General features: G+C 48.8%; 1 protein-coding gene across 1 annotated transcript; it reads left to right on the top strand.

Moving 5' to 3' along the window:
* Positions 1–7,258: 7,258 nt before the first annotated feature.
* Positions 7,259–9,492, top strand: POU4F1 (POU class 4 homeobox 1). Its single transcript, XM_033053353.1, has 2 exons — positions 7,259–7,521; positions 8,374–9,492. Exons 1-2 carry the CDS (start codon positions 7,399–7,401, stop codon positions 9,421–9,423), a joined length of 1,173 nt encoding a protein of 390 aa, XP_032909244.1. The 5' UTR covers positions 7,259–7,398; the 3' UTR covers positions 9,424–9,492.
* The last annotated feature ends 7,538 nt before the right edge of the window (positions 9,493–17,030 follow it).

Raw genomic sequence — 17,030 nt, 5'->3', positions numbered from 1 at the left:
TTCATAAATGTTTTGACCATAAGTGTCTTACAGCTTGAATGGATAGAAGAGCCAAGCCTAAGGTTAAAAAGGTTGCATTCCTCTTGGCTTAAAACTTGGTAGTGTGCAATATCGACTCCAAAATTTCAGCTATATGTAATGACTGGGATTTCTTCAGGTATAAATTTCTCAGATAAAAATGGGGTTTCAGTTCTCCAGGCTGTGTTCTGTCGATGCCTTGCTTGCCTAATCTTCTTCTGCCCTTGATAAAATGGCCTAAACTAGAGCTCATTGCTGTTAATTTTTTGTGGTAGTTACCTACTTATGTAGTAATGTAGAACTGGAATACACAAGATCTCAACTTTACTATTAGAATTTTTATTATGACAATATTAAGACATTTCCAAGTGATGTACAGATGAGATCTATGATGTCTAATGATACTTAATAGCTCATAAAATTTTTACTTCATCTAGTAATACCTACTGTACGAAAAACAAGGCAATTTGCAGATTTTAACACGACAGTGCTCTCCAGGACTGTAAGTAGCTTAAGAAGGTGAGATTGCTACCAGCATAAGTTTATTGTTAGTGAAATCTTTTAGGTTATTTGTAAGAGCAGGAGTCCCAAGATCAAGCTTTTGCTTAGTTATCCTCAGTTTTACCTACAAAAAGTCTGGCAAGTGACCTGCTTATCCATCATTCCTAAAGGCCTTGTGAGAGTCTGTGTTTGGTATTGCTTCCTCGGGTGAAGGGCTGCCAGAATAGCTCTGCCTACAAGCGCCAGATACTGACTTGGGCTGTTTGGTTTTAAATGTGCTCTGTTGTCTCTTCATTAAGAACCTTTAAAAAGGGAGCAAGGGGGACAATGCACAGTTTCTATATGCAGTACAAGGTATGCTAACTTGGTCTCTCTTCCTTCAACCTTCTTCATTTCTCACCTGTTTCCCTCACCCAATAATGCCCTTTCAAGGCAGTATAAACTGACCGAGTCTGATCCTAATTCTTGCACAGCATCCGAGTCATGCCTCTGACTCCCAGCAACTGTAGGCTTGAAATACAGTCCTTACACACCTCTTTTGTTCTGTGGCTATAGTTAGAAGTTTTGCAAACTGTGGGCATTCCTTCCTTGTTACTTTTTGGCATAAGAGCATCCCCATGTAAATTGACTAAGACTTCTACACGTCTTCCTTCCCAGGTTTGGACCAGGGAAAAGCAACTCTGCAGTAACTCAATGTGGGAGTTTGTGGTTATTTCAAGGATTGCCCCTCTGGCTGTTAATCCAGGTCCAGCCCTTCTTGTGCCGTGATCCCTTGCAGCAGTTCTCTAGTGCTCTCCACTCTACAAGCCACCTGCTTGTCAGACCTGGCCTAACAGGGTGGCCTGGCTATCCTGCCTTTGTGGCCCACCATTGAGTTACTGTCCCTCAGCCCTAACAGGAAAAGCCATCTTCATTAGCTGAAGGGTGGAGGGAAAAGCACAGCTGGCATAGGGGAAAGCTTGTGTGTGCTTTGACAGCTGTGAATGCGGTGAGAGAGTGAGAGAGTGAAACTGGGATGTGGAACAAATGAAGATGATTATTCCTGGTTTTTTTCAGATTTTCTCTGTAAAAAACATTAACTCCTCCCTAAAGCTCTTACAAGTTGTGTGGATGCTGATTTTCAGGGAAGCTAAGAAGACAAGTAGCTAAGCTACTCCTACATAATGCTCATGGGGCCGCCGGGTGCCCATTCCAAGCCAGCAGAAAGTGCTGAGGGAACCCAGGGACGGGTATGGGAAGAGTCCCTGTCCCTTTCCCGAGTCACTCTCCGCTTGGTAGCATGCCTGGGAAAGCAGTAAGGACCAGTCACAGGGCTGGACGACTCCGTGGCCACCCGGATCTCACAGCAAACGGTGTCGGGACTGCTTTTTATCCTGGTCACCTTAGAGCTGCCTCCAGATTTTGGGGAGAGAACCTGGTTGGCAGGCAGGAAAGCGGCACGGAGCCCGTATGCTCTACCCAGAAGGTGTCGTGGGGATGCGCCTTCCCCATCCCTTCCTGCCCCGGAGCTCGACCTCCACCTGCTCAGCCAAGATTACGGTCCCCAGCTCGGAAAAAAAGGTCGGAGGAGGCCGAAGTGTCCCCTGTCCGTGGGCAACGAGCTCGCTCGTCCCTGGGTGCTGTCATCCCCGGGCTCCCCCGCCCCACACAAACCCTCATTGCGTTTTTTTTCCCCACCTTCGCTGTTAACAAAACGCAGTGATTAAGACTCGAAACTAACAAAGAGTTTTTCTTCCACCTTAACCTTGCACACAATCCTTTAACAAATTAATTAATCCTAATGAATTAACACTTCATTTATTTAAACGCGCTACAGTTCATGAATTAAATTTTCATGCAGTGATTAAAGGCTGTTAAAATATGCATGATTTCGTTAAAATTTTATAATAAATCAGGGCAATGTGTTACATGACAAGGCAACTACTTCCCAGCCCCTCGGAAGGTGCTTTGATTCGCGCGGGGGGGCGGGGGAGCCGAGCGCTCCGCTCCCGGTTTGGGCAGCCGAGCGGAGCCCGGAGCGCGGTGAGACGCGGCTGGAGACCGACCCCTGCCCCTCGGAGCGCTCCTCCTGCCTCCCTCGGGGGGCGGAAAGCTGCGTGTTCGGCTACCCCATCGAAACGCGGCGGCCGCACAGCGCCAGCGACCGTGGACGCGGCTGGCGGAAGCCAGCAGCCGGTTTGTTTGCCCACGGATGGGGCTCCGAGGGAGCAGGGTCTGGGATGTTTTGCTGGAGGTGCTCCTCGGTGCGCTTTTTAATTCCTCCGCATCACTTGAAAGAAAGAGCGAGAAACTTTACTACCAACAAGACCTGTAGTGTTTTCCACCGGACCTCTGCCTAGCTGCTCCGGTCTCCTTCCTTTCCCGAAAGGGGACGTTGGGACCTGCCTCGGGACTTAAATCACCATCAAGCGCTTCAATTTTTAATATGACAACATTCTACACTTTGGCTGCAAAAGCAATTATTGCGGCTTGTACATCAGTAATTAGCAGGTCTTTGCTGATGTAAGGAAAGTCCTCATTAGGACAAGGAAACACTTTTTGTGCATTCACCCAAAGGGTTGGTCGTGTTTTGTTGTGGGTTTCGGTTTTTTTCTTCTGAAGGTTAATTTTGATCATTTAAAGGGAAAATAGCTTTTACTTTAAATGGGATATTGACTTTCTGTGAACTTGACCAAATAACACATGTACTGTAGGTTTTGTCTCAGTGCTCCCAGTGACACTCAGGGTAGGACAGATACCGCGACTACAAAGTGTAAAGCTAACATTTGCTGAAATGAAAATATCCAGAGGGCTTAGAGTGAGAGGTGAGATCCACATTAGCTATTTTTTAAAAGTCGGGATGTATAGCAAACTATGATCAGACGTTAATGGTTAATATCATAAGCTTTAGTATATTCATCTTTGGGGAATCTTAAAAAGAGAAATCAAATACAATGGGTTATAGTAATTAATTTATAAATCGTTTCACTGTGGGAATAAGGGGTTACTTTATTGCTTTCTCGAGATAGGCAGTTCAGTCAATTAAGGAATTCTGCCTATTTCTTGCATTTGAAGCCGGAGAAAACTACGGGAGACAAGTAAATGTATATATATATATATGTGCCTCCCTTGCTTTATTGAACATCTCGGGCCATAAACGTGGGGCTACAGAATGGTCGCGTCGCCAATGAACTCGCTCCTCAAAGCCTGGGAGTTTATTGCCATCAGTATTCATGAGGCTGGACGTACCCACGAGGAATAGAAATAACAGCGAACATTAAAATAAAATCTATTATCAGGCCCGCGCGATTCTGAGCCTGGCTCAAGCCGTCTGCCCGGGGAGCTGCAATGTGTGGCGGGGAGAGGGGGCCACCGGGAGCTGGTGACAAGGGGTGCTGGTTCCCGGCGGCTCCCGGGGAGCCCCGGCGGGCAGCAGCCCCTGCACTCAGTGCGGCCAAGTAAGCAGCAAGACAGCGACGGCGCCGGGACCGGCTGCAGCACCTCAGTAGCGGGAGTTACGGTCAGGCTGCAATTTTCAGCGTTGCTTTAAAAGTTACCCTGAAGTTAGAGCTTTAGCTCTAAAAAAAAAAAAAAAAAAAAAAATCCCAAGGACTGAGAAGAAAAGTTTTTCATCCGGGACTCGATAAGTGACAGACCAAACGGTGCTCCACAAAAACCCCTCTTGTCCTGCTCCTCCCCTTACCTGAACGATCAGACAGAGGGAAGGCTTGGCTGCAACTCCCTGAGGAGGCCTGTGCCTCCGGGGAAGAGGGGGAGCGGGCGGGGGCCAGCAGCAGCTGCCCCAGGAGAGGACCGGCAGCAGCCCGCCTCCTCCCCGGGGTCGGGAGGCTTTGCTCCCCCGCACACCGTCACCCCCGTCCCTGGGGCGGCCGCGACCCGGGCGGTTCCAGTGATGGAGCGAGGGGACCCTGACAGGGTGTGTCCCATCCAGGCGGACTGCTTCCCTCCCGAGGAGAATCCAGTAGAATGCAAATCACAAGCTGCAGGGACGGCATGCCCATCCGCACCCCAGGGTCCAGAAGACACCTTGGAGGTGGACCCTTAGAACTCCTAAAGGTCCTCACCTCCTCAACCTCCGGCTAAGTGCTGGGGGCGGAGATGGGAGAAGGACTGAATTCTCTGCCTTCCTGGCCTAAAAAATAAGCCAGGGAACAGAAAGGGTCGTTCTAAAAGTACTAGTACTAGTACTATGTTCCTCCAGCCAAGGAGAAGGTCTCGCCCAGCAACACCTGCCATAGCCGTACGTTCCCGTTCCTCTGGTGGCTGCCTGCCCTGGATGTCTGAGCTCCCTGCCCGCCCTCGCTGCTCCGATCCAGCCCCTGTCAGCCCAGAAGTTAAAAGACCCGGCCGCAGAGTCAAAGCCCGGTGGTATGTGGGCAGCAAGGCAGGTCGCCGCTTAGCCTATAAACCCTCCACTCGGCCGCCTTTGCCACCGCTTGCACAATTCCCCTTCTCCCAGCGTTTTTCTTTGGGAAACCTCATGTACTTGCCCTGACAGCATCCTGGAAAGTGAGATTCGCGCAGAGGCGCACTGATAAGCACCCATGTATCCCAAACGGAAGAGCATCTCACGCCTTCCTCGAGGACATGATCCCGGTAATCGGCCCCCCTGCCCCACTGGGCTCAGCCCTGGAGCATCGCGGCTCTGGGCTGGATCTCGCCATGGTCGGGAATAACAGCCTGCTCGGCCCGGGCCTTGCTCCAGGAGCTGGGCGCTTTTCAGCAACTTTGGCGAAAAACCGTGATATCTCCCACTTCCTTACTCCCCCATTCCTTTTCTAGGAAAGTTTTCCTTCACAATAGATGGTAGGTGAGAAGTAGCTAGAATACCTCATGGGTTTTAAAAAAAAAAAAGTCAATAAATACACATAAAGTATGATTAGTAGATTCTGATACAATGATTTCGATAAATAAGGAGAGCCCGATCCCAGTTTCAAGTTCCCGCCCTCAGAGATGAAGTTGCATTTCCCCACCCCTGGGGACACGGTAATGGATGGACCTGGCTCCCTCCCGCACAAGTAATTGGCAGACGTTCCCTCCTTCCTCCTGGACTGGCTAGGGAGCTGGGGAAAGGCTTATGAAGACAAATGTGACTTCACTTGGGGTTGTGGTGTGCTCTGTTGTGTGCGCGTGTTCTCCTGCGTGACCTTTCGGTTGTGTTTATGCGCATAAATAAGAGGCGTTCAGGAGAAACAGAACAATTCCTATGCACTCCCAGGCTGTCACATCCCTGATTCAAACACCCCGCTGCCTGCTTGCTTGCAGCCCTGCTGAAACAACCAAGGCAGCATCTGATCGGTCACCGAGGGACGGCTCCAGCGTGCCCCAAGGGACAGGATTCACCTTGGGCCGTTCGCTAAGGATTCGTACTAATCTCATGGGCACAGTAGCAGATTCACTCCTTCCATAGTTTTGCTTCCGACTTCATAAGCAGCATAAGAAAAAATAGAATCTACTCTAAAATGGGTCAGAAATCACGAATCACTCATAACACCAATAGTGTCACTGCTTAACTGTTTGATTCAAAGGCAAGAGTATTCTAAGGATAAACCACAGAACAGGGAGGGAAAGAAAAGTAAGAAATAGAGAAGGAAGAAAGAGAGAGAGAAAGAGAGAGGGAAAGAGAGAGAGAGAGAAAGAGAAAGAAGAAAAGATAGAAAAGAAAGAAAATAAAGAAAAATAAAAGAAAGAAAAGAAAGAAAAGAAAGAAAAGAAAGAAAAGAAAGAAAAAAAAAGAAAAGAAAGAAAGATTGTGGTCGTTTTTCTGCTTCAGGCCACGCCAATGCAACTTGGGTTTTCCCGCGGAGCAGGAGTTGGGGCTGGGCAGCAGGAGGAGATGCAGAGTCTCACCTCGGCGGCGCTGCCCGTGCAGAGCGCACACGCAACACACTCGCCCCGCGTGGGCGCAGCGGCTGTCACCCGCGGCGCCTGGCACAGCAACCCGTGCAATAAAACTACACGGGGTGGGGGAAAATTAAATTACAGGCAAAACAATAGCTTCTGAGTGGTTCAAACAAACGTCTGCCGCCGCCGGTCTTCTCCAGGAGCCGGTGTACAATTCGCAGCAGGAGCGGGGAGCGGCCGGACGACGCCCCTTTCTTTGGCAGAGCTCCGCGCGGAGGGGCAGCGCATCTTTGCGCTCCAGTGCCGAGGGCCGGGCCGGTTCCCCGCGCCCTCCGAGGGCAGGGAAGGGGCGCCCAGTCCCGCACCCGCCCATCCCCGCCCCATCGGGGCGCCCCGGGCCGCGCTGGCGGCCGCGCAGCGCGCACGTGTGGCAGCCACAGGTGCCGCAGCCGCCCGGTGCTCGGTGCCTCTCGCTATAAGAGTGGCCCCGCCGCCGCCGCCCCGGCGAGACCGGTGAGGGCTGCGGGAGATGCAACAAGGCGCGGGGAGGCAAGGATCGGGGGCGGCGGGAGGAAAAGGAGGAGGAGGAGGAAAAGGAGGAGGAGGAGGAGGAAAAGGAGGAGGAGGAGGAAGGGGGGGAGACAGCTGATGTCTGTCAAAGCCGGAGCCGCCGCGCTCTCGCGAGAGCCCGCCCGGCGGTAGCCACGGGATGCGGGGCTCAGGTGCGGGCAGAGCGCAGCGCAGCGCGCCCGGCGCCGGGCAGCGGCAGGCAGAGAACTGAGTGAGGGAGGGAGCGAGGGAGACGGCGGGGGCCGGAGGGAGCCTTGCCGCCCGCTCGCCTACCCAGCCCAGCCTCGGCCACCGCGGCAGCGGCGGCGGCGGGGGCAGGGTCCGCTGCGGCACCGCCGCCACCGCCGGCTCCGCCACCGCCACCCGCCGCTGTCAGCGGCTTCCCCCGGCGGGAGGAGAGAGCCCGGAGAGCACTTTTCCCCCGACTTTAGGAGTGTTTGTGGATTTACATGCCAAGCCTTCAAGATGATGTCCATGAACAGCAAACAGCCTCATTTTGCCATGCATCCCACCCTACCTGAGCACAAATACCCCTCTCTACACTCCAGCTCGGAAGCAATAAGAAGAGCATGTCTACCAACTCCACCGGTAAGGGACAGACAGCTACATCTCTCTTCTTTCTTTCTCTCCGTTACACGCACACACTTTTCTTTCTTTCTTTCTCTCTCTCTCTCTTTTCTGTATACTGTATGTATGTGTATGTGCATTAATAAAAAAACCGCTGCAAGGCACATTTTGACAAGCGGCGCTTAATGTTTTTTTCATGTCTTCCTCTGCAATCATCTGAGCGCCTGTGATCTTTTTTGAAAGCGGTGTTCACACGAGTCTCCGACTTCATCCACTTTCTGTATTAATTTTTATGACTCGGCCTCTGAAAAGGAATGCGTTTTATGTGCTCTTGTGTTTGACACAATTCCCCAGCTGAGAGTTACAGATCCATTTCTTCTCCTCCTTTCTCTTCTCCTTTCGTTCCATTTCCCCCCCTTTTAATTTATTAATTTATTTGTTCCCTTCGTTCCTTCCTTCCATCCTTTTCCGATTCCCCCTTGCTTCCTTACCTTTCTACTCTTTGCTTCTTTTCCTGTTTTGCCCCCTCTTCTCGCTTCTTCCACTCCCAACCCCCATTATTCTACCCCATCCCCCTGTTTCCCCTCACTTCCCCGGGCTGTCGCCTGCTATACTGCGCTTCCCCCAATCTCTTGGCTCTTCCTCCCGGTCCCATATTCCCTTACACGCTGATCCTACTGCCGGCTCCCCGGCCGTCACCCCAACTTTACCCACCTCTCTCTCCCCTCCCTCGACTTTCCCCCTCCTTTTCTACGGCGCTCCCGCAACCCCACGCTGTCCCCCTCCCGTCCCCTTCCCCCTTCGCACTTTGCCCCCTCTCTGCCCCCTTGCCCTCCTCTCCCCGCACCCCGCTCTGTTTTGTGTCTCCTGCAGCTGCAGAGCAATATCTTCGCCAGCCTCGATGAGACCCTGCTGGCGCGGGCCGAGGCTCTGGCCGCCGTCGACATCGCCGTGTCGCAGGGCAAGAGCCACCCGTTCAAGCCCGATGCCACGTACCACACCATGAACAGCGTGCCCTGCACCTCCACCTCCACCGTGCCCCTGGCGCACCACCACCACCACCACCACCACCATCACCAGGCGCTGGAGCCCGGCGACCTCCTCGACCACATCACCTCCCCCTCCCTTGCGCTCATGCCCGGCGGAGGCGGCGGCGGAGGCGGCGGCGGCGGCGGCCACGACGGGGCGGGCGGCGGAGGCGGCGGGGCCGGCGGCGGCGGGGGCGGCGGCGGCAGCGGCGGGGGCGGCGGCGGCCTCATCTCCACTTCGGCCCACCCGCACTCGCACATGCACGGCCTGGGCCACCTCTCGCACCCGGCCGCCATGAACATGCCGTCGGGGCTGCCGCACCCGGGGCTGGTGGCCGCGCACCACGGCGCCGCGGGGCAGGTGGCCTCGGCGGCGGCCGTGGTGGGGGCGGCCGGGCTGGCCTCCATCTGCGACTCGGACACGGACCCGCGAGAGCTGGAGGCCTTCGCCGAGCGCTTCAAGCAGCGCCGCATCAAGCTGGGGGTGACCCAGGCCGACGTGGGCTCCGCGCTGGCCAACCTGAAGATCCCGGGCGTGGGGTCCCTCAGCCAGAGCACCATCTGCCGCTTCGAGTCCCTCACCCTCTCCCACAACAACATGATCGCCCTCAAGCCCATCCTGCAGGCCTGGCTGGAGGAGGCCGAGGGCGCCCAGCGGGAAAAAATGAACAAGCCCGAGCTCTTCAATGGGGGCGAGAAGAAGCGCAAGCGGACTTCCATCGCCGCCCCGGAGAAGCGCTCGCTGGAGGCGTACTTCGCCGTCCAGCCCCGGCCCTCCTCCGAGAAGATCGCCGCCATCGCCGAGAAATTGGACCTCAAAAAGAACGTGGTGCGGGTTTGGTTTTGCAACCAGAGACAGAAGCAGAAACGGATGAAATTTTCCGCCACCTACTAGGGGCGGACGGGAGGGGCGGCCCCGGCATCGGGGGCACCGGGGGGGCCGGGCCGGGGCCGCGGGGGACGCCCACGCACCGCCACCGTCGCCTGAGACGCCATGGGAGGCTCCTGGGGACCAAGGGACGATGTAGAAATTAAACGCGAACTACTCGGGAAGAGGGGGGGGCGTGCGTGTGGGGGGGTGCGCTATCAATTATTAAAACAAAAAAGACACCGCGACACCAACGAGAAGAAGGAGGAGAGAGGAGGTAAAAACGCTCTAGAAGCCCAGGGGGGTCACTTCTGCGGCCCTCTCCCCTCTCTCTCCCCCCTACCCCCCGACAGAAAGCGGGAGAAAGAGCAACTTAAAGCATAAACACACACAGACACACACCAATAAATACCGTGACAGCAACAGCCACAAACCGAGAAACCTAAGTCAAAACTTTCCGATGGAAAACAAAACCGACCAACAAACCCGGAAGGCGAAACTGTCGGTGATGATGATGCTACGTTTGGTTTGGGTCTCTTTTCATTACTTTCTGCTTTTCTTTCTTTTCCCTGGCTTAGTAATGAATGAGGACAGCGGTGGTTTGGTGCAGGGGAACTTTTTCTTTGGTTGGCTTGGGTTTGGGTCTTTTTTTGTTTGTTTGTATTGATGTTTATTTTTCTTTGGTTTTGGGGTTTTTTTGTTTGTTTCGTTTTGGCTTTTTTTTGTTTGTTTTTTTCTTTTTTTTTCCTGTTGTTGTCCCTCGAACGCGGTTTTGCGTGAGGCTTTGGCGATGGGTCTTGTCTGTGTCTTCTTGGGGAACGGTGAGAGCGGGGCAAGGGCCGGGAGCTAGCTGAGGCTAGGGAGCAGTCCCTTTCCTCTCAGTTGTTGCCTCAATAATCCTAGCTAGCTCAAGAAAAACAAGGGGGAAAAAAGTTACTCCACAACCCCTTTGTCTCTCCTCCCTCGCCTGCGTGGTTTGCGTTTCCAGCTGTGTCCAAAGACAGGTTCCTCTCTCTGCAGAGATGCGTCTGGAGGCAGATGCCAAACCTGCCAGAGCGGGGATACTCTCCAAAATATTATGTGCAGACTCATTAAGGCTCGTGGTTAACTATGTCCTGTATCCTCCCTCCCTCCCCGCTGCTCCCAACAGTAAGGCCCCCGGCATCCCCACCAAATCTGCTGGATTTAGGTTAAGGTCCTCCCTTGGTTTCCTCCAAGGGCTGGAGGTTATTGCACCCGGTAGGCAAAAGAAATCACCAGTGATGGGTTTGAAAAGACATTTGTTTCGGAGGGGTCTGCATGTTGGGAACAAACACACGACAAAAAACCACTTGGGCTTAAAAGTCATTTATTGTAAATCATAAACGTTATGTGGAGGAAGGCTTTTGGGAGGGGTGTGTGGGGTTCAATTTGCACTATCACAGTCTCTTGGATTGGAAGCGACGATGTTGTTCTGTAATAACAGTGCTGGTATTGCTAATAATCGTCAAGGTGCGTTACATGTCTTGCGGATTGAAAACAAACAAAATTATCAGGGTCCGTTAGGTGAAAGGGGAGTGACGTGCAAAAGCCATCTCTACTCTGTCTCTTGCCGAGACTCTGCTGAGGTTTTCAAATAAAAAAGAATTTCTGAAAAGAAAATACCATTCCGGTGAAATCAAAACAATCAATAGACTGAAATTATGCATGACATGACCTAAAAAAAAAAAAAAAAAAAAAAAAACCAAACAAAAAAAGGACAAAAGGAATAAAAGAAAATTAAAGGAAAAGAGAAGAGGGGAAAAAAGGCATAGAAAGATCCGTGATAAAGTCTCGATATTATTTATTTATTTATCTATTTATTTATCTATTTATTTATGTATTTATTTTATTATTAATATTATTATTATTTTGTGTATCATTGTTTGCAGCGCAAACATTCTATGCATTTTGAAACTGAGCACTAAATAGACTAGCTTCTGGTAGAATCTTTTGTGGATGGTGTAATTTCACAATTTAACTGCCTGTTTTCACCGAAAACACAAACGTTCTTGTCACGTTCTTGTATTTAGATTTAAAAGAGGAAAAAAAAAAAGAAAAAAAAAAGAGGGGAAAAAAAAGATAAGAAAGACGATTGTAAATATTTTCTTTAATGCACAAAACAACAACAAGAACAAAAAGGTTACAAACTGCAACCACGTGTGGATCCTGAAATGTCTCACTGAATAATCTACCTGTCCATGTATGTTTGCTGAGCTTTCTCCTTGGTTGTGTCTTTACTCTATTACTTTAATTTCTATCAGAAATATTTCTGTATGCCAAAATACAACAGGGAGATGTGTCCCAGCATACTTACAAATAAAACAAACGTAAAAACAGAATAGTTATTATTATCATTATTGGGTGCATTTAAAAAAAAGAAATATTTCCACGGCTGGTAAATTCAAGGTATGGCCGTTAGACGATAAGACTAATTCTACCAAAAAGAAAATAGTGAGAGATGTATTTTTCTGCTAAATCCAGAAATCATTACTTTGAGATAGCTCTTATGTGAAAATCGGTGCTCTGAATAAAATTAACTATATATTAGCTGCGTGTGTTTCTTGAAGTTTATTCTATAACTGCAGAATATAAATCAAAGTAAAATTTTAAGAAGGACTTCTGAAGTATTTCTTTTCAGTGTGCTGGAAAGGATTATGCACCTACAAAATATGTATAAAGAAGAAAAGCTTGGGTGGTTTCAGGTTTATATGTTGTTCTGACTGGCCTAATTGCACTTAATTATGTAACAAGATACTTTATTTTTATTTTGGGTTAATAAATATGAAAATCCTAAACTGATCTCTCCTTACGTTGTGAATGCAATTGTTCATTAGGAACGTATAGGATGCCACCTACTGCTTCAAGTGATCAAAGAGCCTCTTTCTATTTTCTGATGACCTGTGACTAGATCAGATGCCAAATGTAAAAAGTTACCTAATAGCTGGGATTATTTCTTCTGTAGACATATTTTAGCCAAATCTTTTTAATTTTGCCGGTAAATCTGTGAAGCAAGACACGTGATGTTCAGAAAAGAATAATACGTAAAAAAGCTGTGATTTTAAACAACTGTTGATGTTAAAAAATAAGCACTAAAGGTATTTTTTAAAAAACCCATAGATCTCGTCCACCGGAAATTTACTTGTTTCTGTTGTTATTAACTTGAAATGTCATCAGAATTTTTAATAAATGCATTTGTAAAAATATTATTTTATAGAAAAGTATTACCGGATATCATTTTTTGGAGAGTCAGGAATGAACAAATAAAAATAATTACAAATGTTGGGTTTTCTTTTTCATCTGCCCCAAACAAATGTTGAAAGCGATACCACATTTGTATCATTCAGTAATGACCGATGTATGTATTGAAAAGTTGAGGAGTTTGTTTTGTAATAAGTACAATCCTTATCGAGTACAAAGAAAAAAAGGTATGTTAATAAAATAGATGGTGAAAATAAAAGCTTTGCAGAGTTTCCTATTTTTCATGGTAGGAAACTGTGCAAAACCAAAACGTCCTGCTTTCTGTCAGATGAATCTGAATAGTTCATAAAACCACAAGATTCTTGTGAGGCCTTTTTAATAAATGCCTCTTTAAAAATATCGAAAGAAAGAAAATCGAGGGAAAGGGGGAAAGAAAGAAAGAAAGAAAGAAAGAAAGAGAAAGAAAGAAAGAAAGAAAGAAAGAAAGAAAGAAAGAAAGAAAGAAAGAAAGAAAGAAAGAAAGAAAGAAAGAAAGAAAGAAAGAAAGAAAGAAAGAAAGAAAGAAAGAAAGAAAGAAAGAAAGAAAGAAAGAAAGAAAGAAAGAAAGAAAGAAAGAAAGAAAGAAAGAAAGAAAGAAAGAGTTAGTTTAAAAGGTTTAACTTAAGGACTGTTAAAACTTTTTCATCCGAGGAAAAAAATAAGATAAAAGACTAAGAGGCAGAACATGTGTTCGCATTTATTCCCCAGCGGTACGCAGATTCTCGCATAGAAAAGAGTTATTTTTGACCAAAAAGATGCAGCTATTCCCCCTCACTCCCCATGTGCCAGGGCTGAGGTGGCGGCTCTGACGACTCCTGCACTCCAGCCTGTGCCCCTTGCCGGTGAACGCCTCGGTGCTGTCATCCCTCGAATGGCCTTTTCCTCCACCACCGAGGTATTGCGCCGCTTTCCTAGTGCGTTTTTCCAGTCCTAAAATCGCTAAACGCGATCTGGCTGCCGGAATTTCTGCGTAACACTTGCTCTCTGCTTGCTTTCAACTTAGATTAGGCCATCATAAGTGAGTAACAGACACCCACTGCCACGGTCGTATTGATTTTTACTCTCCTGTGATATTAAGACTAATTCGGTCCTGGTTCAACAAGTAAAAAGACTCCCCAGAAGGAGAATGAAGTGTCCTACAGCACTGACTTTATGGTTTATGTGCCTCCCTCCCCGTCTCCCTGTGTTCCCCCTTTCCTCCGAAGAGAAATAGATTTGTCGAAAGATAATTATTTTAACTCTGACGGACTCGAGCGTATAAAGCTTGATAGCGCCGGTGGTGCCCTGTGTTATTCTGGCATTTCCCAAACGATTTTAAATCCCTCCAGTTATTTATATCTCGCTTTTCAGGCGGCGCTATTTTTTTTTTTTTTTTAAAGCTTTATTATATTTACCTGCTGATTCCAAAGCGGAGGCAAGCCTAATTGATTTTTAAAAGATCAGCAGCAGAATTCCAATCCGCTTGGGAACCTGTTTCCACCTGCCAGACGAGGGTCTGATTATGGGTAATTATGTTATTTAAGAGTTGATAAAATAGCGGGGCCCTGCGCTGCCCGGGCCCCTTCCCAGCCGGGCGCGGAGGGGACGCGCGCCGGGAGAGGCGCGGCGCGGCGGGGCCGCCGCCATCACGTGCGCCGCTGCAAACACAATTACGGGGCCGCCGTTAATAATTCATGGGCTGAGATTTAGAAAATTAATAAAATGAATTATAACAAGAGGCTAATTAAAAACTTTAGTAATTGTTGTCAAGACAGCTTGATGGGAGGCGTGCTGCACGACGCTTCCCCCCTCCCTCCCCTTCCCTTCCTTCCCCTTCCGCTTTTGGAAAGCTTTTTCTTTTTCCTCCTTTGCAACCCCCTCGCACCTGAAGGAGGCTCGGTTTGGGAGCAAAGCAGTGGATGAATATATAGGCCAGCTGAATGTATAGGTCCCAGAGATGAGACCGAGGTGGTAAAACTGCAAGCAAGTCCCTTCGCATTGAACCAAGATAGATAGACAGGCGGCGGGTGGGTGGGTGCGTGGATGGATGAATGAAACCCAGGGCTCAAAAGTTAATTTGAAATAAGATGTCAGATATAAATCTTTGAAGAAGCAGCCGTAGCAGGAAGAGCTCCTGTACCGGAGGGCCCCGGCCCCGCCGGAGGGCGGACGGGCAGCGGCTGGGGCAGGCAGGGCAGGCAGAGCAGGCAGAGCCCGCGGCACAAGCGCGCACTTTCCGCCTTCTCTTCCGCACCACCGAGGGCAGCGGCAGGCGGTGCGGGGCCCCCTCCACGCCTCCTGCTCCGCGGGGGCGGAGGTGCCGCGGGATGCTCGCCCTCCCCCGCCGAGTCCCTTTCCGCCTGCTGGTTTCGGATGCAACTTGGAGGCGGACTCAGCGCGGTGTTCCCGCGGGCAGAGGGGGCCAGGGAGCCCGGGCTCTGCACGGGTGCGGATTTATGGCCGTGCCGCCAGCCAAGCCCTGCTCGGGAGCTCGCCGTGGCTGGTCGTCCAGGGACAGCTGCACATGCAAAATCTGCTTCCCAAATTGGAGTCACAGCCCCTCTGGGAATGCAGGCGTCCTCCTTTGAACTGCCTTTTAACTCCTTCAGCCTGCTTACCTAAGTGTACCAAAGCATCTCTAACTCTGGGGGGAAAGTGGTTAAACGCTTCTTTTTGTTTTAGTATAAAATTAAAATTTATCAGCAGTCAGGGGGAAATTGCTTTTAAAAAATGGTGTCTTAAGACGTTAATCACTCTAAAGGCTGTACTTAAAGTATTTGAAAGGTTTTATATAAAAATTAATATTTTTTTAAAAAGACTCTCGGCCCTGGTACGTTGAAGATAAATTGTTAACTTCTCACTGATTTCCACAAGCGAGCCGTAAAAGACTCCAAAGTGCCTCTTTGGGTGAGAATGCCGACCGACCCTGCTGTTCGCACGGGATGTAGCACGGGAAGGGTCCCGGTGCGGGCACAAACCGCCCCGAGCCCGGGTCCAGCTGCGGGAGCGGGCAGACGGCTCATACTGGAAACGGCGTGCGGAGAGGGTTTTTCATCCCTTGCCCGAGTGGAAGAAATAAATTTAAAATTGTGAGGCAGAGCTAAAAGATGTAAGATCTGTGTGTGTGCTTTTGGTTTGATTTTTTGTTGTTGTTCCTGCTTTTTTTACTTCATTTTTAAAAGGGTGTTCCTTGACAAGAAGATTGCATGTCAACATGAACACATCTTTTTTACGGGCTATGCAGAAAGGAGACGAGGCGCCGATATACATATCTTAGTCCTTGATTGTGGTCATTATATAAACCGAATTACTAACAAAAGTTTGTTTGGTAACTAATTATAGCTCACTAAATCTCTGCCTCTCTTCACTTCAGCATAATGTATACAAACTTTTGTACACGCGGATCAGAATAAAACAAAGTGTTGACAGCATCCAGCAGTGGAAATTCACTTACACAAGACTTTTTTTTCACTGAAGTGTTGACAATAAACATTTAATGAAGGCAGAGACTTGGATGTCTCCAGACAGTGTCAGAATACTTTAAACAGACCATTAGCATGGCTTCTTCTACTTCAAACAGAGCACACTATACCATAACATTATAAAAATACAAAGTATGAAACAAATAATCTGTTTATACAGATATTTTAAGCTGTTTTCACCAGCTCTGACATCCCCTGTATTTAGTAACAGAAACTTACTCATTTCAGATTACTCGCGCTTAAAAAATGTTAAATACAGTTAATGCAATATTAATCGCCCTTTGGTGATATAAAATGCAATATTTTCAGGCAGCTATTGAGCTTTTCTAGAGGAAGAGCTGATGAAAACAGTCACAGCTGAATAGTGGAGAGAAAAAAGCTCTGTATTTATTGCTTTTGTTTGGCTTTTGGCTACAGAGGCAGGAACATTCTAATGGGGTAAGGACATTTATTTTATCTGCAATCTATTGCTGCTAGAACAGGAGTGGCAGATGGGGTTTGGTGTTATATTCACAGAGTAATTTAGAGCAAATCCTAATAACTAATAATGATTTATGTTAATTTCAATCACTTATGTGACTTTATTAAAGCACTGCTGTAAGAGGAATAGAAGGGGAGGGGGGAGAGGAGAGACTGGAGAGAGACAAGCTGTGTCTGTCTGAAACCAAACCGTATGCTTGAAACGTTGCTGCGGTGGGCTCCAGTGAAATATCTGACGCGAGTGTGCAAATTTTGCTTTTGATACTCCCTATCGTCGGCGCTAATTTCTTAAAAGAAAAGCCCCGTGTAGAAACCCCAGCCACCGACCAGAGGCAAAGCAGAATAGAGAGGGAGCAAGAGAAGAGAGCGTGCGAGGGAGACTTGTGTTATGCAAAATGTATTGATTGTGTGTGAGGAATCTGCGATGCTGATGTG

Source organism: Catharus ustulatus, chromosome 2, assembly GCF_009819885.2.
Source record: "Catharus ustulatus isolate bCatUst1 chromosome 2, bCatUst1.pri.v2, whole genome shotgun sequence".
Taxonomy (NCBI): Eukaryota; Metazoa; Chordata; class Aves; order Passeriformes; family Turdidae; genus Catharus; species Catharus ustulatus.
This window is presented reverse-complemented; position numbering and strand designations above follow the sequence as displayed.

What these genes read in the sequence shown, in the direction of transcription:
- POU4F1 (XM_033053353.1), top strand. Translation starts at nt 7,399, where the DNA reads ATGATGTCCATGAACAGCAAACAGCCTCATTTTGCCATGCATCCCACC. An exon ending in CATGTCTACCAACTCCACCG is followed by an intron (nt 7,522 to 8,373) that starts GTAAGGGACAGA and finishes TGTCTCCTGCAG; the next exon opens with CTGCAGAGCAATATCTTCGC.